General features: G+C 39.9%; 1 gene segment (V, D, J or C); it reads right to left on the minus strand.

The window, feature by feature from the left end:
- On the minus strand, nt 1-22747 carry LOC100062578 (T-cell receptor gamma chain C region DFL12-like). The segment is given in 6 exon segments: nt 1-604; nt 2762-2809; nt 6004-6333; nt 12241-12296; nt 22044-22365; nt 22585-22747. Coding segments are annotated over 6 exon segments (1008 nt in total).
- Nucleotides 22748-23259: the final 512 nt, after the last annotated feature.

Below are 23259 nucleotides of genomic sequence, written 5' to 3' on the forward strand. Positions count from 1 at the left end.
TGCAGACTTTTGATTTTTTTTATTGTGCCTATTATGAAAAACAGAGTCCAGAACTTAAGTAGCAAAGATTTTGGGTCAGAATGAGCAAAATGGAAGGCTCCTAGCTGATTATCTGGTTAAATGGCCCTAAGGGACAGGACAAGAGCTGCATGCTGTCTGTACTCGGAAGACATTGTTATACAGGTTGCTCAAGGAACTGGTGGAGATCATGGAGAGAGTGGTGCTAAAGGACGACCCCATGTCCCTCCCCTGAGTAATGGCAGAATTCATTGCTGTTACAGAGTAAGAGTTTCTGTTTCCCTAGTTGTTTGAAAAACCACCATACGATAACAACATAATAGAAAGGACACATGTAAGCTGAAATAACCCAAACCCAGAGAGAAGGCCCAGCTAGATCCTCAGGAGATGCGTTTAGGGACAATAAACGATGAAGAAAAGTTGACTTTTTTGCGCCACCGTCTGCTAGAACTCTTTCCATCGCCACAGACTGCCGTTCTCCTAAACAGACAGAAGGTGATGATGGCAAGGTAGATCACGCTCTTGAGGAGGAGGAGGAGGTAGGTGTAATAGGCAGAGGTGCTGGTGAGCTGCAGCTGCAGGGGGGCTAAGAGGAGTCATTTGATTAGTTTCAACTGTTCTTTATAAAGGATGGGACCTGTTAACGGGAGTGTGGTCACGGTTATCTATTTCTGACAACCTACATTCCAGCGACACCTCATACTACCAAAACCCAAAAGTAAGCATCTACCCCCACCACAGACAACAAGACAACTCAGAATGCAGTTTACAGGTCATGTCAAACAACAACCTCTGCTAAATTCACTTAGACTATTCCAAAATATAAAAAGTAAGATTGCATTTTTAGTGAATGTGTCCAATGGAATAGAGTATTTGTGATCATAGCTTTTAGCATCTCTTCATCCCCACTGTGTCTCTAAGTGATAATAATAACTAATATTCATTAACCACTAACCAAATGCCAAACTTTTGTTCAGAGAGCTTTGCATGCAAAGCTTTAATCTTGTTACATTTTACAATAGCCTATGACATCATTATTGTCACTCCCATTTTACAAATAAACTGAAGCCAGAGAGAGAAGTGGTTTGTCTGATACCATGCATTTAGTTATTATTAGAAGTCAGATTTTAATCTTAGCAACGCAACCTCAAAGAACACATTCTTAGGTACTCTGTAATACTGCATCTCCAAGTGCAATAAATGCCCCAGACACCAAAATCCTAAGCATAAATATAAAGTGGAATTCTGATTTAGAATCATTTGAGCCACTACATGTTGTGCATGCAGTGAGATTCCTACAAAGGGTACAATCTACGGAAATTCGGTGGTGTTCACAGAGGGTTCGGTAGGAGGTGTGAGTAAAGAAGGCGTTATGTAAAATGGAAGAGAGTGGTTAATCCAAATTCTCTGAAACTTTAGGAGGTCATGGCTCACTCACTTGTCCTTCCTAACTGTCCCTCATTGTGGCTATGAGGATGAAATTGCACTTAATATCCTTTGAAGTTTTGCAAGAAATGTATAATGGTAAGAAGTAATTAACGACAATGATGATGAGCCAGACTGAGTATTCAGTGAACCACACTGCTAAGTCTCTTCCTGTGGAAATTCCCCTTTTAAATGTCTTATTTTCATAGAGTCAAAATTTCAGAATCATTAGCACTTGCTGTGGAAAGGGATCCCAGAGGTGATGTCCTCACAACTCCTTGCCTTTGATCAGCTAATGTGTTAGCTGAGGTCCAGAGCCCCCTAGATATTGGAAATGAAGGAAAGATCAGCAAGGCTGGAGCCAATGCTTCTAGTCACTTTCTGTGTACATATGTAGGGAGAAAGAGCCAGAAATTAGCAGTGATTCTGTGACAGCCAAATGAGATATCCTATGCTAGTCATTGCACATAGGCAACATTATCTCTTCAATAACTGAGTTAGGTGTAATTATTCTTGGTTGGCAGATGAGGAATCTGTGGCTCAGAAAATGTAAGTAATTTTCCTATATTGATGCAACTAATCATTGAAAGAACTGGGATTCAAGTCTAGTCTGGGATATGGTGTAGTCCCTTTAATTACCCACCCCCCACCACATGTCCATCGTGTCTCAGAGCCTTGGCTTTGGGGTTTCTAGCTCTAGGACCATATTGCTGATGAAGAAGAGAGGGCTGAGTCAGTGTATGAACTCTTGATTCAGATGGCCAGGTTGAAACCCCAGATCTAGTTGTGTGGCATGGTGCAAAGACTTAATTAACTGTAGCTCTTTGCCCTAATCTGTAAAATGGTAAACAAACTACTGTACCAGCTCCTAGAAGTATTATTCAAATTAAACAAGAAACTGCATGCAAAACCCAGCACAATGCCTTCTGTATAGGAAGCTCTCAGTACGTGTCAGTTCATGTTATTAGCTTCTAGCAAGGACCAAGGATTTTTTAAAAATCTAGAAGCACCTTGATATCACACATTCCTCAATCATTAGCAACAAAAGTTGAACAAATGAATGAAGTCCATTGTTGGAGGAATTCAGAGCGTACCACTGCACCCTCTAGTTTACGGTCATCTCATCCCAAACCAGCATTTACTGGATTAAGATGCTCCCAGGAAATGAGGCATTGAATTAAAATATCACCCAGTCTATTCTGTCACATGAGTCATTTTAGTTTTACTACCTGAGACTAGGGAAATTCAAAAGTTAAATTTTTCCAGAGGAAAAAAATGCTATAGCATGTCATAAAGGCAAACATATACAAAAACTTACAGATTTCGTCTGTCACACAAGTTTTAGTAGAATCAAAAGCAGCGACCACTAGAAGAAATGAGAGCAAATATTAGTCAACAGTTCATATCCGTAATTTGACAGTGTGTATCTGTGCGTGTGCTGATACATAGGCAGTCAGACAGACAGACAGATAGATAGACAGAATCTGCCAGCAGAGAGGAAAGAGTCATTAAAAATATGGGCCCTGCAATTCCAGGCGTAGTTCATCTGACTCTGTATAATTCAGTAGATCTAATTCATGCATTGTGTTTCTGCTCGTGAAGATGTTGACCCTCATGAAGAACACGTTGTTTTCTTCTTTATCACAACTGGAGGGAAATATCCAAGACTATCTCATTTTCTGTCTGTACTCACAGCTCCTAGCACACTGCCTGCTGCAAAGGAGGTGATGGAGAAACACCTGTCAAGTGGGAAAATGCACAGAAAATGTGGCTACTCCACAGTCTTCAGCACACGCTGCTGACATGAAGAGTTGCTACCAAAATCAAGTCATAAAATCTTAGAATCCCCTACAAAATCTCACATTTGAAAGAGTTTGGTTTAGACACGTTTCCCATGAGGGTAAAGGAATGAGGCATGGCTTTCCAGAGCATGCATATCCTAATATGGCCAACTCATGCACATGATTTTTCTGGAGTTGTGGTGTTTGTGGACGTGACAAGATATGAATAAAAGCTCACAGCTGTTGAGTGGTTATGAACGTGCCAGGCACTATGTTAAATGGAAGCAACACGCATTATCTTGTTTAATGTTCCAGTCACACTGAAGTGAGTTGTAGTTTGGAGCACTCCTTGTTACAAACAAGGCAATAAGCTTGGGAGAATAAGTGACTTGCCGAGAGTCATACCAGGGACGGCACAGCCAGCGTCCAAAGGATCATTGTGGCGGATTCAGTGAGATAGAGCATGTAAAAATAATCCATAGAAATAGAAAATCTGTAGAGAAACAACGTAATTCCTCCATTATGGACAGTAAAAACATCTTCTCTTCCAGATATGTTAAATATTCTGAACAAATGAACTTTTCATTACAGGAGCTCAGCGTTTCAGTGCAATTCTTTCCAAAGATAGAAAGATAGGCCAAGCCATATTTATACTTCCCTGAATATAGACAACCTGAGGTGGGATTTATCTACAATGTAAAAACAAAAGAAGGCAAACATACAAAAATAAAAATCTTTTTTGGGGGCTGGCCCCATGGCCAAGTGGTTAAGTTCACGCGCTCCGCTTCGGCGGCCCGGGGTTTTGCTGGTTCAGATCCTGGGTGCAGGCATGGCACCACTCATCAGGCCATGCTGAGGAGGGGTCCCACATGCCACAACTAGAAGGACCTACAACTAAAATATAAAACTAGGTACTGGGGGGATTTGGGTAGAAAAAGCAGGAAAAGAAAGAATATCGGCAACCATTGTTAGGTAAGGTGCCAATCTTTAAAAAAAAAAAATTTAGATAACTGACTGTTGGATGGAAGAAAACAGAGTTGAAATGATTGTTTTGGTTTATCCTTTTTCCACTAGATGTTTTCTTGTCTGTATGGAAATGCTTCAGGTACGCAATTTTATGCACTAAATTGGATCTTTTTTTTTTGGCGGCTCTAAAACTGAGTTTGAGGTATAGGATTTGGGACAAATTCCAAGAATAAAAATGTTAGCATAACCATGTTTAGATATTAAACTATCTTCAAGAACAGACTTTAACGTGTCTTAAAAGTCTCTTTCTTTTCCTTAATGGTGACTTATTCATTAAAACATAAATGAAAATCTCTTATTCCCATGCGCTGATTGAAGTACTAATGCGACACATCAGCCCAGCGGTTATATTAAACTCATGCTCTGTGTATTTGCTTCCCATCTGTTTCTTAGCTGTAGAAATAGTAAATTAGGGCTGTTTTTTAAATCTTATGTTAGTTAGTTTTAAGAAAGGATATTTAAAAATACAATAAATACAAAAATAAAGACATCCATGCTGTGTTTTCACTGACATTATTTCATTTGCTCTTCATCCCAGCCCCAGGAGAAAGTCAGGGCAAGTGTTGGAACCTAATCTGGTCACTGATGACACTAAGGATCTGAGAATGTACAGCCTGACTTCAGAATTCAGACTGCTACACAGCAAAGGTCTTCACATGTTTTGTTCTGTGCTTGCTCTCCACGGCTTCACAAGGGCTTGTTAACCACAGGGAAAAGTACAAACTGGCTCCTTCTTATGAGTGCTCTGGGGCATTTGGTCTGGTGTGTTGACATCAGGTCCTGAGTCTAGATAGTTACTGGACCACTGCCGGGTCCAAGGCACTCAGCCCTCAGCCCACACTGTCTAAATGTGCGCAGCATCTGCATCAAAGGGACTCCTTTGGACATCATGCCTGAATCACGAGTGACCCTGAGTGATTAGGAAAAGAATGTATTCTCTTACAATAGTGCATCCTCCTTGGACAGTAAGTCATCCCAGTGTCCGCATCCACACATCCCCTCCAGGCCTGGCACTGGCCAGTTCAGCAGTAAATATTTGTTGAGCTGCATTTACCAATGGCACGAAATACATTCATTATGTAAAATGAAAGTATGTTTGTACGCGTAAGCCTTATCCATTCCTTAATTACGAAATTTTACCTTATGATGGTATATAAAATGCAAATCTGAAAAACCTAAGACCATAAAAAAACTGCAGTGGCCAAATTATTCAATTGTTTGCTGAGCTGTTATCTCAAATGAACACCATTTTATTGCCTAATAACATTGTTTTGGGCTTGTACTTTGTGTATAGCAAGATTAAAGCAAGAGCGACTTTTTGCTTGCTGAGTGGAACATTCCTGAAAGACATGTAATTGTTCTTACTTCGTGATCAAGTATAATATCAAACGGGGAATCTTTGTGAGCATGTCTTATATGCTGAGTTGCAGGGTGTTTTCACATATATTGTTTCATTTAATCCATCAACAACCCTAAAAAGACATCATGATCTTAATATTTTTGATGACAAAACCCTAAAATGAGGCTGAGAAAAGTTAAGGAAATTTTTCTTTTTCTTTTTTATGTTCCAAAGCCTATATCATTTTTACTCTGTGGGGAAATAAAAGGACATTTATGTTACCAATAAATGGAATGACATTTAAGAAAGATTTATATTTGTTTGCTTTTCATTAATAATTGACGGAAAAGGTGGGGTATCTGCTTTGAAAAAAAAGTGTTCTGGAGGGTTATATTTATATTTACATACACTTACCTTTCTTTATTGAAGGAAAAGGAATCTCTTGGTCAATTCCTCTTTTATTATTCTCATGTTGGACGATGCATTTGTGTTCTTTATCCATTGAATTTTCAGTAACGGTCAGCCAGCTGAATTTCATGTATGTGTCGTTAGTCTTCACAGTTGTTCCCTCCTGGGATTCCACAATTGTACTGCCATCCTTTTCTTTCCAATATATCTTAATAACATCAGGGAAGAATTTCTCAAGAAGACAAAGATATGTTCCAGCCTTATGGAGCTTTATTTCAGCAATTGAAGGAAGAAAACTGGTGGGCTTGGGAGAAATGTCTGCAGGAAGGCTTATATCTGTGGGGGAAAATGGAACAGATATTATCATTACTATTAATCATTTGTTTATGATGATTTGGTGCTCCAACATGACATTTTAATCTCATGTGACCAAACCTTGCTAATAGGGATTCAGTATTTTGGATTAGATCCGTGGCAAGTAAGCATGAAGACTTGTCCCTTCGTTTGCATTCCACTTTGCTCTAATAAGCCTGGATTTCTCAAAGCCGTCATCAGAGGAAACGTGCCTTTCACACGCACAATTAATAGGCAATCATTGTCTTGTCTTATCTTCTGTATTCCCAGTGTAAGAAAATCAATGAGAACTTTGGCTAAAGCCTAATAATACGCAGCGTATGGAACTGCTTCACTGTGTTGTCCAAAACAAATAGCTCTTTTCCGTGATCAACAGCACAATCTATTTGCATTCCAAATTTTCACCAGAAATTTCTCACTCAAGCTATCTTTCTAGCTTATCCAGAAAGTTCAGCTTGAAACTCCTGGCAGTGGGCCTTCAAGGCAGAAGGACTAGAGAGATGGAAGGAGGTCTGTCCTCGAATCCTCCTATTGTCACATTAGACACTAAATGTTACCTGCCTGACTGTATCTGCTGAGGGTCACCATCTGTGGATGACACTCAATGTTATGATGCCCATAGCATTGATGCAGTGGTGGGATAAAATGGGTTTGCTGAAAGACCATTTCTTCCGTTTTATAAAATGGATGTTAAAGGCAACGTCCACTCCTTATTTCACTGTTCTCCTAAAGGATTCATGCATTGAAGTACTTTTCCAATTATATGGTGGGAAAGACACACCCTATTTGAAAATTTGGTGTGCTTCGTTGCACCAGTTAATGAAGATCATGAATTCCACCAAATTTTTCTCTTACATTTGAGTATAAAAACTGACCCTGTGCTTCTCACTAGATATTCACAGGCCTTTTTTTCTTCTGCTTTCCTTAGTGGTTTTGAACTTCTATTTTTCTTTCATGGTCTGACTGCATTTGTGTATTTGATTTTAGGTCTTCTCAAGTAGATTTTGGAAATAGGCAGCTGAAATAAATGACAAATAGTTTGTGCATTACAAATAGTTTGTTTCTTTTTCCGCCCCAGGGGTTGATAGATTAGAGAAGTCTAAAATGAATGTGACATGACAGATGGGAGAATGTGTTTGCAAATAGCACCGTGCTGTAGACACAAAACATGCAGAATTCAAAAAAAAAGTGCCAGAACATAAGGTGAGGCTTTCTTTCCCAAAATTATTCCTCAGAAAACAGGGGTCGCCTTATCTTTCAGTCCTTGGGAACCTCTCATACTAAAAGATGCTTTTCTAATACTCTGCTGTGACCAAAAAATACTACTTGGCCAGGATCTCCAAGTGAGATGAAACTGAAATGAACACAATTAATGCCAGTTTTGGAGCTCACTTGTGAAAGAAAATAAAGAAATTTAACACGTATTTTGTAAATATTACTTGGGACTAAACTTTCTACAGTTTATGCTTATGTTGCACATTTATAGGATAACAGAATAATGAAAAAAATGCTTTATTTTTATTTCGTAAATGGATAATTGCCTCTTTAGATAAAATATCCAGTGACATCATCCGACAGGCATCCAAAAACAGACACTCAACCCCTGAGACGGCCCAGAAAGGTGCTATAAGAGGATGTTTCAGATTCATGTGAAGAGTAGGAACAAAATTTTTGGTGAAATGTAAGGACAAAAAGGCAATATATCTCAACAAATATTTGTATTGATATAATTTTTAACTTGCTAGCTATAATCCAAGTAAGAAACTAAATATTATAAGTGGATATTTGACTTTTATCTTTATCACCATAAGTTTATATGTTCAAGTGATGGGGAAAAAAAAAAACCACTTTTTTTCTTCCCAGATATTTCTGCTGGAAAATGCGAGATCACCTTATACTCAGATTAATAACATTTGAGATAATGCTTATTATACTGTAACCATTTATAGAAGCAAGTAGTAATTATCTTAGAAGTTGAAAGCTTTTCCAATTACTGATCGTTTGTTCTAAAGTGACCTGTAGACTAGATGGTAATTAATACATCTATCTATACTCCTGATCTCATAAAGAACTCAGCCAGGTACTAATTCGAATTCTGGAGAAGGAATCAACGTTTTTATCACCAACTGTTCCAAGATTGTCCTTAGCTTTGTGGTAGGTAATTTTCATATTTAATTTCATTTAATCCTCAAAACATCCCATTAGGATGATTGTTGCATAGATGGAATGAACGGATGTAAATATGTCAAACTGTTAACAGTGATACACGTCAATATAAAATTTTAATTTTTTCTTTACTTTTTTGTATTTTCCAATTTTTTCCATAATGAGCATATATTATTTACAATTTTAATAAAGAAATAATGAATGAATCAAAATTTATTTGCTAAAGGATGATTATACCAAAAGTGACAGACCCAGGATCAAAGTCTATATTTTTCCTTGCACCACACTCTCCTAAAAAACATTTTTCAGGATGTCATGAATTATATCTGTGTCACCACTGTTTAATTTGATTGCTACAATTTATACTGAGTATGTAGTCAGTTGACAAAAAGACCACCAGAAAGTTGCTTTTTAACTTATGAATTTTTTGTTCACATGATCATATCTACTAGAGAAATCAAAATATAAAATTTCCTTCATTTTTTCAATGCTTGATCTGCTTTGTGACAATTCTCTAAAAACTTTCATTTCAATAGGCTAGCAACACCCTTGCAAGGTGTTCTCCCTCATTCAGGCAAAATTTCATCTTTAAGGCTAATGAGGACTGAACAAATTTACTGAACTGAATTTAGAAAAAATAAACCCATCTTGTGACATTCTTGAATATAGTCGTTAATTATTTTGATGCTTACTATTAATCATCCTCTGAACAAATGGCACGTTTAGCACTTCTGTTCATTTTTTCCCATTGGTTATTTTGGGAATCAAATAAATAAAATATCTACACTTCTTTACAAATATTTCAACACAGAAATACCAAATGGACCTAAGATCTCCACCCCTTACAGACCCACAGTTGCTCTAACTAGTCAATTCCTTGTTAATGTCCTGTGTGCTGGGTCAGGCAGAGAACTGCTTCCAAGGACCTGGATGAAGTCACCAACCTCTCCAGAGATCCCACTGTGATTCACGACACAACTGGGTCTAATCCAAGAATTCTGAGCCAGCACCAACACTCTAACCTGTAGCACCTGCATTACCTGCCTCTCCTCCCCAACTTACGCTACAGAATTTAAAGAAAACTCACTTGTAACAAAGAGCTGTGTGCCAGGACCAAACGCTTTCTCCTGCCATCCTTTTGCCACTATCAGAAAAGCCTTTATAGAAATTTCCCTTTGTGCCTATTTTAAAATTGTACCCATATTTTTTCCATATTTATATAAATATATAAAGATTGGCCCAGCTAACGTTTAACAGAGATGAAACTCAAGCAAAATCACATTAGATATGAGTGCAGTCAAGAACTGAAGAACTGACCCCTCCCCACTTGTGCAGCTTGGGTTATGTCTTTTCCCATCTCGCCGCACGTATGTTGGAGAGTATGATTTTATCTTTTCTCCTCATTTTGCCTGAATCTTCTAAATCTCCTTCATCAAACGATTTTCATGTATAAAGTCAGTTCTTTGCCTAGAGTGTAATTTAGAGTTGTTTCTTTAATTTCCAAAGAGGAGCAATAATAGAAATAATATATTTGAGTATTTAATAAGTGTATATTCAATATGTTTTACAGGTATTTTGTGATTTATGTGTATTGAAATGGGGGTTTCTGGATTGATACTAAAGTAACTTTTTCTCAGAATTCAATTCCCACTGATAGCAGATCAGATGAGTTGTTACCAAGTGTACATTCTCAACGATGATCTCTTACGTTATTGCTTGTTTAAAGACTGCTCCTTTTCACTTGAAAATAACTTCCCGTTTCCAGGGCATTGAATTAAAATCCCGTGCTGCTCATCAGAGGATCCTATTTACTTAGGTATTTCTGCAGCTGTCTCATCATAGTGGAAAAGCAGCTGCGGGTTACGCAATTTAGTAATGCAGTACAGTACAACTGTTACGCTTCTCTTACCAGCTTCAATATTTCTGGCGAATTTGATGCTAATACAGAAAGAAAATTGAGTGGAATGGTGGCAAAATGACTTGTCACTCTACAGAGATACCCTAAGAATCCTATTTTAAGTATTTAATAAATGCATATTCAATATGATTTACATGATCTTTTTTGGAAAAGAGAGAGGTAACTTAAGTGCCATGATTAGAAGAAAACTATTGTTTTCACACATGAATATTAATACAAATTGTAAGCAGTTACTAATGAAGAAGTTAGTTAAAGAGTCCACTTACAAGGTCAGGCTACAGAAGAGTAAATATTCAGACTATAAAAATATGACAGGGGCTGGCCCCGTGGCCGAGTGGTTAAGTTCGCGCGCTCCGCTGCAGGCGGCCCAGTGTTTCGTTAGTTCGAATCCTGGGCGCGGACATGGCATTGCTCATCAGACCACGCTGAGTCAGTGTCCCACATGCCACAACTAGAAGAACCCACAACGAAGAATACACAACTATGTACCGGGGGGCTTTGGGGAGAAAAAGGAAAAAATAAAATCTTTAAAAAAAAAAAAATATGACAATGTTTCTAATATCACATAAAAGTCCAGACCAAGCACTTTATAACAGACAAGTCTCTGTTGGATCCCAAACTTTGACATAGTAACTAGTCATGTGCCTTTAGGCAAGTAACTGAACTTCTCTAAACCTCAGTTTGCTTGTCTGTGAAATGGAAATAAGAGGATCTTCTATACAGGACTGCTGAGGAATGAGTTAAAGCACTGAAACTATTTAGCATGGTGTCTGGCCATCAGCAAATATTAGCTAATATTATTTTCTTTAATGGGATAGTTAGAGGCCATTTCATCAAATTCTTCAATCAAACAAAATATATGGATTTTATTAGCAATAACCATAACCTAAATTAAAAAAGGAAATGAGCACATGAGTCCAAGACCTCTTGGCTCTCTGGCAGCCACAGGCCAAAGAACATGGGGCCCAATGAAGCCAGAATCTAGAGCACTTATCCACTACACTAGAAGCTTTGGCAATGTTGGGACTTGTTCTATCTGTGTCTTGTGCCCTCTTTTATCTCCAGGATCCAGCACAGAAACCATCTTCAGTGAATGATTGCTGACAGAGTAAAAGAGTAAATGAGGACGTAAAACCATGCAGACTCTTTTCATGGACTTTGGAGTCAAAATGGAGCTTATTGAGCTTACAAATTCCCTTAAACTGGCCCATCACTGAGCAATACAACAAGAACTGTGGTAGCATAAATTTTGACTGATCTCAGCCTACCTCTAAGAAGCCAGGTCAATAAGCAGTGGGATTTATTAATTTTCTATAGTCGTTTACTATAAGAAGTAATTTTTGCACCGCTGTGAAGGACACGATGCAAACCAATAATATAGGTTTTTTTCCAGTTATTGGGAGAAAGGAGCATTATGTTTTATCTCAAAATATAAAGAAGAAGTAATTAATAAAAGTGTCTCTCATTTAAAAGATCTTCTACGAGAAAATTATCTTGAACCAATAACTTATACCAGTGATTTACTGACGTGGTCCTCAAAATATCTTTATTTCTAGCCTGAGTCTACAATTTTGTGTGTTTATTCTAAAAGTATAATTTCAATCTGCTTACAATCAGGGAAGTGAACAAACCATTAATGAAGCAGTTTTGTTTTCATGTACAGAGACCAGTGGCTGCAAACGTGCTGTTCACATGCTGAGGCCAAGTATATGGTGGTCAGATAAGGGAGATCCTAAATTGTTTTTTCTAAAAAGCATCAGTCAGTTGTTCATTAGTAGGACAAAAATAGAAAAAAAGTTACTTACCAGAGGGAGTTACTACGAGCTTAGTCCCTTTTCCAAACATCTTGATCCAGCCTGAGCTATCACACTGGTTACAGCTTCTACAAAAATTCAGCTTTCTCCTAAGCTTCATGATATGACTAGTAGTTGAATAGCCTTGTACTGGCAATGTGATCTTCTGGGTTCCTTTGGAAGTCCTTGCATATAGGTTTCATGACATCTGATATTTTATAAGTTTGCCTCAGATAAATTGACCCAAACGTCTGTTTTCCAACAAGGCACTAATCATCCAAAAGTGTAGATAGAAAACAGAAAGAATAAGAGCAGAAAAAGAAGAGATTAGGCCTAACTGGTCAACCAACTACTTTTCTAAATTACCAGGAAAAGCATTCAGAGAATTAGGACATTTTTTTCCCCAGGTGTTCAACTGTGTTGAAAGTGCTCAGAGATCACATCAAAGGGAAGGCCGTTTTGTTCTCAGAAACACCAGGGCTGCTTCGTTAGCAATTTGGGAATGTGTTTCTGAAAGGAAGAAACTCTTCAGTAACTGAAATGCAAATACGCCAACACAAATATACTCAAGAAATGTGAACAAGCTTCTTCATTTTTAATAAACCCACTTTAACATTTGGCAACATGATTCTTTCCCAGGCACTGCCAAAAGAGAAAATAAGTTCTGTGATGACATTATTTTTCCTGGAATAAAAGAAGAAATTTATAGAAGTATATCTCCTATGAAAAATATGTTTCCTTACTTGAACTAAAAATTGAAAACAACATCTGGTTCTTTGATACGTTGAAAGAAAAGCCTCTTGGAGGCTATTCTGTAATCTTATTGTTAAGATTAGTCTGTATTCTTATTAATTGTAATCTTGGATCAGGAGGAAAAGAACTGCCAGAAGCAGCTAAGTGTTCCTCTGAGTTCAGATGAGTTGCCCATCTGCCAGGACCCAGAGAAGACAGGCCCTGAGCATCCCTGTGTCCACTTCAGATCCACCCTCCCTCAGCCTGAGTCCCATGAGCAAACATCGTCTCTGCTCATGAGAATGAAGGTATGAGATAGTCACGATGACCAACTGTCCCATCACAGCAGCTCACAGCCCCCAACACAATAGGAGAGCATGAGAGGGCTGGATGAAAATTAGATCTGAAAAGGCATTTTTTGAGAATTTCAAGTTATTACTACTCAGAGCCATCAAATACCCTTTGCACATTTTGGAGACGTGAACAATGCCTACTTAATCCTGGTCTGACACCTTAACATTTGTTTTTCCTTATTCCAAGACCACGAGCAGAATTAACAGGCACTTTTGGAGCTGTCAATATTTCAAGATCCATGAAGGATGTAAGTAATAAAATGCAAAAGAGTAAGTAAACAGTTATAAATCTTTTAAAATGCAAGAACAGTGTGCAGAAAACAGTATAAGATTTACTAAAGGGCATAAAAGAAAACCCAAATAAGTGGAAAGACATGCCATTTTTGTGAAGGAAAAGCTCAATATCATATAGATGCTAATCTTTCCTAAATTCATATACATATAAGTTAACTGCAATTTCAGTCAGAGTTATGACAGCATTTTGATTTTGGTTCTAAGGTGTAAGGGTTGGGGATGGGCTACATAAGTTGATTTTGAATTCTAATAGGAAGAATAAATAGGAGACAACTGAAAAATAGTTTTTTGAAAAATAATAGTGAATAGACATTTGGTGTAGTAAATCTTAACATTTATTACAAAACTCCTGACATGATTTGACAATGATGCAAGAATAACGAAACGAAACAAAACAGAAATCCTCCAGAAAAATGCTAAAAGTAGAGGTCAACATTAAAATATGATTTGGCATTTTTAAGTTGTAGGGAAATGGTAAGTTACTTTAAAAATGGCTTTGGGCTATTAATTATCTGTTGGGAAAATAAAAAGTGCTCCCTACCTCATATCACATAAAATACATTCCAAGTACGGGGCTGGCCCCGTGGCCGAGTGGTTAAGTTGGCGCGCTCCGCTGCAGGCAGCCCAGTGTTTCGTCGGTTCGAATGACATGGCACTGCTCGTCAGACCACGCTGAGGCAGCGTCCCACATGCCACAACTAGAGGAACCCACAACGAAGAATACACAACTATGTACCGGGGGGCTTTGGGGAGAAAAAGGAAAAAATAAAATCTTTAAAAAAAAAAAATACATTCCAAGTAGATTATCCTTTAAATTAAAAAGCATCCAGAGATACGAATAGAAAGAAAAAGTAGGAGACTAATTGTGTCCACTGGGTAGAAGAGCTTGGAATGGGAAGTGGGTAGGAGGCAACTGAAGTTAATATTTAATTTTTAAGAAGGAGGAATGTAGAGAGTTTTCACTTTTTACAGTATTTTCAAATAAATATTTTTAAAACGCAATAAATTGTGAGGACTTCCTGAAGGTTTTAGGGAAAAAGGTGACATGATCAGATCTGTGCTTTAAGAAGATCACTGTATAAGCAGAAAGGTGTGTTGGTCAGGGAAGCAATGCCAATGAAGGAGACATGTTTTAAGATGATTGCCATAAGCCGCTAAGAGGCATCCTTAGAGCCATGATTATTATAGCAACGTGGAGATGGATGGAAGGGCTAGTGCAATAAATGTTAACAGATTTGTTAGAGTTTTAAAAAGACCCACACGCAATCAATCAAATTACCATGAAAGAGATTGAACGTGAAGAAAAAGACATGTTAAAATCAGAAAGATGTGGTTCTAATTCCAGTCCTCCCCTTGCTAGTGATGTGTCCTTGGGTACTTCGCAGAGCCTCGGTTTCCTTATCTTTAAAATGGAGATGAAAATATCTATTTCTCTGGACTTTTGTAAGGTTCAAATGAGAAGAATGTGTCTAGAACAGATGATGCAAACGTTCAGGCACTAGAGTGACACCAGAATTATGGCAGAGTGAGTTGTTCCCTTTGCATCTCCCCTCTAAGTTACAACCAGTCAGACATCCATTGACCAAAAACGGACTCTCTGCACAGCACATCAGAATGCCTGAGTGATTCATGAATCTATACATCTGAACGTGAGTGGACTGGACCTCCAGGAGGCAGTGGAAAAAGGAGAGCAGCCCCCTCCCCCACCCCTTCCCCTACCAGTAGTGATCCAAAACACGAATCCTCACACTGGTGCACATGCCAGTGACCATAGTCTGCAAAGGCAAACAGGGCACTCATGGTTTGGCCCCTGTCCCCTACAGCAGTGCCGAATGGCAAACACATCTTAAGGATTCAGGACCCATAGTGAAGCTGGTGACCCAGCCCTCTCCCACTCCTCTGGCAATGGTGCTGGTCTTTCCAGCAGTGGGGACAACATCCAAGTCATGAATTTCCACAGCAGGGTTGGGGGCACTGACCTGAGGTTTGAAAGCACAACAGAATGGTGGGTGGCACACACGTCCTGAGGCTTCAGAACACAGAACGGTGCCAGCAACCCAGGCCTCTCCTCCTCTCCTGTCAGTGGTCCTAGTCTTTCCAGCAGTGAGGATGTGGATTTCCCCATTAGGAGCAGTGTGCCCAGACATGAGGTCTCAAAAGGCACATCGCAGTGACCAGCGGTTGCAGGACTAGCAACAACACTTGTAGCTTAACCCCTGTCCCTCCTCCAGGAGTAGCAAGTGGTATCTGTGAACTGAGACTTCAGGAAACATAGAATGATCCAGCACCAATTTGTGGCACCCCTGACAATGGCTCCACCACCAGAGGGGGCTGCATAAAAGTCCCTGGGTCCCCGGGCCCCTGGCAGTGATAGTGACACCTAAGAAATAAGCACCCCTGGCAGCAGTGCAACCAGCACCAACAGACAACCTGTGGGCAGCAGCACAAGTGATGCATGGGGCAGCAGCACTTGAGCCCATAGAGCCCTTGGAGAGCCAGTGGAGGAACACAAGGCCCAGGTGACCCTGGATGCAGCAGAAGTGTGCTCACAGCCTGATGACTCTGGTAGCAACACCTGAGACTACAGGGACATCATAAGCAGCAAAGCATCAGCAACCTCAGAGGCACAAGTGGCAAAATGAGGGCACTGACAACATCTCTAGCAGAGGCAGTGGAGGATGGAAAGTGCCAGCACTCATGTACAGCCAAAAGTAGTTCAGAACCAAAGTTGTACCCAAATAAGAAAGATAGTTGCTACCACAAATGCGCTGGCCAAGAATCAATTTTTCAAACACCATGAAGAACTACAGTGACACAGCAGAATAGAAAGAGAGTGACAAGTCTTCAGAAACCAAACTTGAAGTCACAGAAGATTACAATCTGACAGAGAATTAAAAAGAGCTGTCATGAAGAAACTCAACAAAGTACAAGAAAACTCAGAAAGACAGTATGTGAGCTCAGGAATAAAATGAATGAACAGAAGGAGTACTTCACCAAAGACACTGAAATTCGAACAAAGAACAAAAAGAAATGATGGAGATGAAAGACACAATTAATGAGAGGAAAAATAAAATGGAAAGCATTAAAAATAGAGCAGACCATATGGAAGAGAGAATTATTGAGATCAAAGATAGAAATAGAAATGATTCAGGTGGAGGAAGAGAGAGAACTAAGACTTTTTAAAAATGAAGAATTTCTATGAGAAATATCTGACTCAATTAGGAAAAATAACATAAGGATAATAGGCACCTCAGAGGAGAAGAGAGGAAAAAGGAGCAGAGAGATTACTCAAGAAATAAGAGCCAAGAATTTTCCAAACGTGGGGAAAGAACTGGACATGAAAGTACATGAAGTTAAGAGAACTCCTAATTACTTCAATGCAAAAACACATTTTCCAAGGCATATAATATTAAAACTATCAAAAGTCAATGACCAAGAAAAAATATTAAGGTCAGCCAGAGAGAAGAAAATAACCTACAAAGGAACCCCCATCAGGTTTTCAGTGGATTTCTCAGCACAAACCTTACAAGCTAGGAAAGAGTGGAATGATATATCAAAATACAGAAAGACAAAAACCATCAGCCAAGAATACTGGGTGCAAGAAAAGTATACTTCAGATATGACAGAGAAATAAAAGCTTACCCAGACAAACAAAAGCGGAGGGAATTCATCGCCACTAGACTTTCCTCACAAGAAATATTGAAACAAGTCCTCCCACCTGAAACAAAAAGGCAAATTTACAAAGCATTGTGCAAGAAGATAAATAGACAGATGGAATCAGGAAATTGCAGCTCTATATCAGAATAGGTCAGTAAATATTTAATTATGACATAAAGGATAAAGAGAAAGAAGTCATCAAAAACAACTATAACAACATCAGTTTGGTCACAAACTTACAACCAAAAAAGAACAATTTGTGACAACAAAAGCATAAAAAGGGAAGAGGAAAAAGACGGAACCTGCATAGGCTAATGGATGTCAGAGTCTATCAGAAAAAGAACTATCTCATCTATGAGATCTTTTATACAAAAATCATGGTAAGCACAAAACAAAAAATCAGAGCAGAGGCACAAAACATAAACTGAGAGGAAACATCACAGAAAACCACCAAAGTGAAATGGCAGACAGAAACACAAGGAATAAGAAACAATGGAAATATAGAACCAGAAAACAAAAGATAAAATGGTAGTATTGGTCCTTCAAATATCAATAATCACTCTAAATGTAAATGGATCAAATGCAACAATCAACAATCACAGAGTGGCAGGGTGGATTAAAAAGCAAGATTCAAAAATATGCTGCCTCCAGGAAACACATCTCAGCTCTAAAGACAAACATAGACTTAGAGTAAAGGGATGCAAGACCATACTCCAAGCAAATGGCAACCAAAGCAAAGTGGGTATAGCTATATCTATATCAGACAAAACAGATTTCAAGACAAAAAAGATAACGAGAGAAAAAGATGGGAATTATATAATGATAAAAGGGACACTTCTTAATTTATACAACGCCCACAGGCAAAACATGTTTAATGAAGTACGTGTTTCTTTTTTTCAAAATAAGAAGTGTGCGTTTGTCTGTTCTGAACAGACGTGCATGAAAGGCACTTGCTTGTGGAAACATCTCTCTTGGGAAATAAACACTCAACCTTAGATCTGAATGTCCTTCCCACCTTTCTGTCTGCTCCAAGGCCACAAGCTGGGACTCTGTGTTTTCTAGTGCTGAACGGAAAGAAAATGCATAAAGATGGGGTCTGCTATGAATTAGGCACCATCCACACATTTATCTCTGTTCAGCTTTACCTATACAGTAGTTACTACTCTTAAAAGGCAGAGAAGGAAATTGAGAGTCAAGGAGTTCAAAGTGAGCCTGGATTTGAGTTCAAGTTCACGGGATTCCAAACCCTGTTCTTTCAACTACTTCACGCTTCTTGGGTGTTGGAAAGATGTATGTGGCAGGGACATAGTTTCCAGTTCTCTTCCAGATCTGTATAATATAGAGGATCTCTATCTCAAATGGTCGAGTATAAGATATTGGATGCTACTTTCTAAGAATCACGGGAAATATCAAACTAGATTAAAAGTAGGTGAAAGGGTTGATTTGCAAATTCTAAAAAGCAGTGAGCAGTCAGTGCAAGCACCCAGCAAAACAATCTGTGGGGACTGAGTCTAGTTTAATCCAAATATACAACTCGATCCCACAATTTAGTTTCTTTTTGCTTGTCCTTGAGTTACACTAGGAGATTGAAGTGTCCATGGAAACATTTGGGGCGTGCAGTTCAGAATTATAATTATAATTTTGATTAAGTGGCTATTTCTGTCATGGGCTTGCTGATTACTCTGCATGTGTAAGCTGGAAAATAAAGAGTTTCTAAACTGGCATTAAGTTGGAGAGAGGAGTGGGAGTTCTCTGTGTTGGATCTGCGAGTTTTGGTTGGGGGCTCTGTCTTGACAGCCAATTCTAGACTCAGGTGGAGCCCCACGGGGTTTGATCTAGTCTGTGGTTCACTTTCTGGCAGAGGAAACCACAATTCCCAGGGTCTCCTGTCTCCTCCTCTCAGATCTCACACCATGGGAACTGTCTAAAAAATATTTGGGTTTCCTCATCTCCTTCTTAATACCAGAGGAAGCAAAGGATGTGGAAGGCCAAGGAAACAGAAGCATTCTTCAAGAATGTCATTCAAGAATGACAAACATTCTTACTACTGTGTTTGCCCTTTACTAGTTAGGGGAGTTTAGGCAGAAAAATAACACAAACTGTGGGGACTAGGGTGAGAGACTGGGAGTGGAACCAGAGATTTTTTCTGGCTACTTATTAGACATCCAAGAAAACAGATATTTAGCTGTAAAGTGATGGTATAGATTCTGTTGTTATTACCATAATTGGTATTTTCAAGGTGTGGCTGGTAAGACTTTGGACATGAAAATGTCCCGAGTCACTCTAGCAAAGCAGAAAGCGGGTCAGGGCTACCAAACTTGGAACCACGTGTGTGACCATCCAGTTAGGGTTGGTCCCAGGTTATCAGAGTGAATAGTAGGAATTGAGGCCTTGGTTTGCCAGGTCCTTCTGTAACTGGCAAGGAATTTACAAATGTATTTGTAAAGAAACCAATCTCCACCTCCCACACGCCCATATGTTTGATGTATATGCCAGGGAAACTATTTCAGTTATTGGGGTTTTCAGAATGGACAGGAAGCCACAGAAAGGAAGGGGAGTAAATAGCCATGGGAAAACAACAGGGAGGTAGACACAGCTGGGGGTCCCTCTCCTGCTGACCATTATCCCTTCTCAATGGTGTGGCAGTCACATACTTTGTCTACATATCAGACCTGACTGATGTTCTGAGGATAGCATTATGAAGACAAGACACAGTTGTTAAAGCTTCCTTTTGAGAGAAATGCAGTTTTGCTGAAAGAAGTTCAACACTGACCACCAAGTGGCAGGAAACAGCCCTGGACTGAGAACCTGAAATGCAGGTGTAGCCCTACCTCTGTGGTTAACTAGCTTCGGACTCACCATCTCTGGGCCCCAGCTTCCTCATTCGAAGTGGGGGCATTGGGCTAAGAGCCCTTCCTGTCCCAACAGCCTGTGATCCTATGATTAAGAGCGTTGAAGAGTCTATTGTGGTGCTCAAGTGTGAAAGGAGTTGAGGGTTAGTAATAGACAAGGTTTTCTTACAGGTCCCTTCTGACTCGGTGACCTTGTGAGATCCCAGCAGGCACAGCAGCAGCTGGTTTCATCGGACTTGGCGAGATTGATAGTCAGGTAAAAGATTCCATTATCTGTCTTATCTGTCTCCCATTGGTAATTAGGCTTGTCTTGCTTTCAATTCTTGGTTAAGTCATAAAGGACTCGTTTCAGGGGCTCCCCTTCTTTTTTGTTGGTACCAATGCTCAGTGGCATTCTCTAGGGGAACCCCAGACAGCTTGCAACTTAGGTGCCCTGTTTTATCTGGTCTCAGGCTAGAGGAGAGTTGATCCTGAGATATTCTAATTTCAGTGTCTCCTCTGAAAAGCAAGGAAAGGACTCAGAGGCACTTGAAGAGGTTGACTCTGGACATAAAACCAACGAACAGACAAGAAAGGAAAAAAGCCAACCTACAAACTCAAGCCAAAGACACAAGGAAAATTCATGGGGTTGGCATGGCCAGTGACTGGTCAGAATGGACATTCTGTGAATCAGGCATGAATCAGGACCAGGGATGCAGTGGTGGCCCTTGTTCTGGGGAGTCAGGGATGGGGCAGGAAGGTTTCCTCTAGAACCAATGAGTCCTTCTCAGTAAGATCTGTCGCAGCTATTTTATCACTTTCCTGGTATTAAGGAACTCTCAGATCCTGGGAGACCCATCAAAACACCTGTTACAATAATTCAATGTTAACTTCTCCTTGGGAGAAATTCCCTCCCATTTTTCCTTCACATATTGCTTCAAATATGCCTTGTCTTGAGCTTTTTCTCAGTTCCTGAGTTTTTGATTTTTCACCATATTTTGTGACAGTGTGGGAGCTTTGTATGGCTGTCATGAGAATTGGAAGGAAATTATCACTATTGTGTATAGTAACAAATGAGATAATAATCCCACAACCTTATGCAGAAGTATATACATTTTATAGATCAGTAGTTTGCAGAAAGTTCACAAAGTTTGGTAAATATTAACAATCTCTGTAGTTATTGCTTTCGATACTACGGATTGTTACCCTCCACTCTTTTCCTTTTCACAATTCTTAGTTTGTCAGAATTAAAGCCAAGCTTTACTTTTGTTTGGAGGACACTGTAAGATGCTATTTTTAAAGAGTTTCTCTTTTTTGCTGAGATGGCTCAGTGAGGCGGTTGAGTTATAACAGGAAAGGACACTGTGACTCATTGAACTCTATGCTCATACATGAAACCTCAGCAACCCTGTGAGGTCAACACCATGCCCACTTGAAACTGGAATAACAGAAGGAAAACGATCTAGTGACTTCCCTAAGTCACAGTGTCACTGAGTGGCTGAGCAGGAACTTGAACCCCAGGTACATGTTACTCAAAAGGCCTCATATCTTCCTCCCTCCCTTCCTTCCTTGGACAATCCTCCACCTTCCCTCCCTCCCTCCCCTCCTTGAAAGTGAACAAATCATTCTCAGCACTGGATTATGGCCTCCTTCCCAGTAGGCTTCCCATAGATGGCGAAGCAGGGACAATTTGGGACACTTACAAAAGCCAGCCCAGGCCCCGGGGAGGTGAGGCTACACAATAAACTAACCGAACTGAAAGAAGCACCACAGACTGAGTCCATGGGCTCTGAGGTCAGACCTTGCTCAGGATGCATGTGCAGGAGAAAAGCCCTCTGTGACAGTAGGCAGGTCCCTCCGGGAGAGAGAAAGGGGGAGGTGTGTGTGTTTGCACAGGTGTGACGACGTGGGAGGGTTTTTGTTCAGCGACAGAGGCGCACGTCCCTGCCGTGTGTCCCAGCAGGCGCAGTAATACAGCCCCGCGTCCGCCTCCTCGACGTGGTGGATCCTGAGGCTCGCCGACGGATCGCCCTGCCGTCTCCTGGCTTCGTATCTGTCCTCACTGACGCCTCGCTCGTGGACGACATTTTCGTTTGAGGAAATGTAGAGAATTCGTCTTAGAGGCTGGCCTGGCTTCTGTCGGTACCAGTGTATGTGCGCATTCTTCTTCAAGTCATCTCTTTTTACTTTGCATTCAAGAAATGCTGTATTTCCTTTTTTCTTGGTAATGGATGTTATGAGTTGTGTTATTAGGATGTCTTCACTTGTATCTGAAAGAAAAATGAAAGCAAAAATTAGGGAAATTTTGATATTCATTGAAACAGTATACGTTTGTTCTCTATTCATGGAAAGCTTGGGGTCTGGAATCTGTCAGCTTAGTTTGAATGCCAATGTGGCTTTCTTCCACCTGAATGGGCTGGTTTGACCGTCCACGCTTTCTATGGCCTCCCTTCCAATGAGTGAGATACCCCTTGGGTAGAGTCACTCACAAGTCCAAAGGGAAGCCACCAGAATGACGTGTGACAGGAGCAGCATTCTGCCCGCACCTGTCAGGAGAGAAGATTGAATAATGAAATGATCACAGAGCTAATCTCAGAGCTGATTTAGTCAGAGGAAGTGGTGCTCTGAACACACAGCTAAGACCCATAGACTGCAGGCGCCCATGAAAGGGACCTACGGTATTCCCCCAAAACATCCTGGGGAAACAGCTCTGCTAACTCCATTCATCAGCAGATTTCTCTCACCACTGTGTGATTGTTGCCTTCCGATGATGTTAAGGTAAAGAAGCCATTTTCTGGTTAAAGGACTAAAGTCCCTTATTGGTCTAAAACAGAGAGCGATGGAGAGAGAGAGACAGAGGGAGAGATGGAGTGAGAGAGAGAACCTAGTCTCCATTTGAGGAGCCTCTTGGGTAACTGTCCTATTCTAACGTCATTGCACATAACTACACTTCGTCAGGCAACCGTGGACATAGGGAGAGCTTACTTAGGTATGACCCAGCTTTATGCTTTAAATAACCCAGGCAAAGGAAACATTTCAGATTCTCTTGTTTTTGAATGTACCATTAAATAGGAACCATAGAAATGCGGTGCCCTTGGAGTACCTTAACATATCTTTGAAACAAAAAACATTATTTCTTATTGTAAAAAATGGATGCATACTCA

The sequence above is a fragment of the Equus caballus genome, chromosome 4 (genome assembly GCF_041296265.1).
Source record: "Equus caballus isolate H_3958 breed thoroughbred chromosome 4, TB-T2T, whole genome shotgun sequence".
NCBI lineage: Eukaryota > Metazoa > Chordata > Mammalia > Perissodactyla > Equidae > Equus > Equus caballus.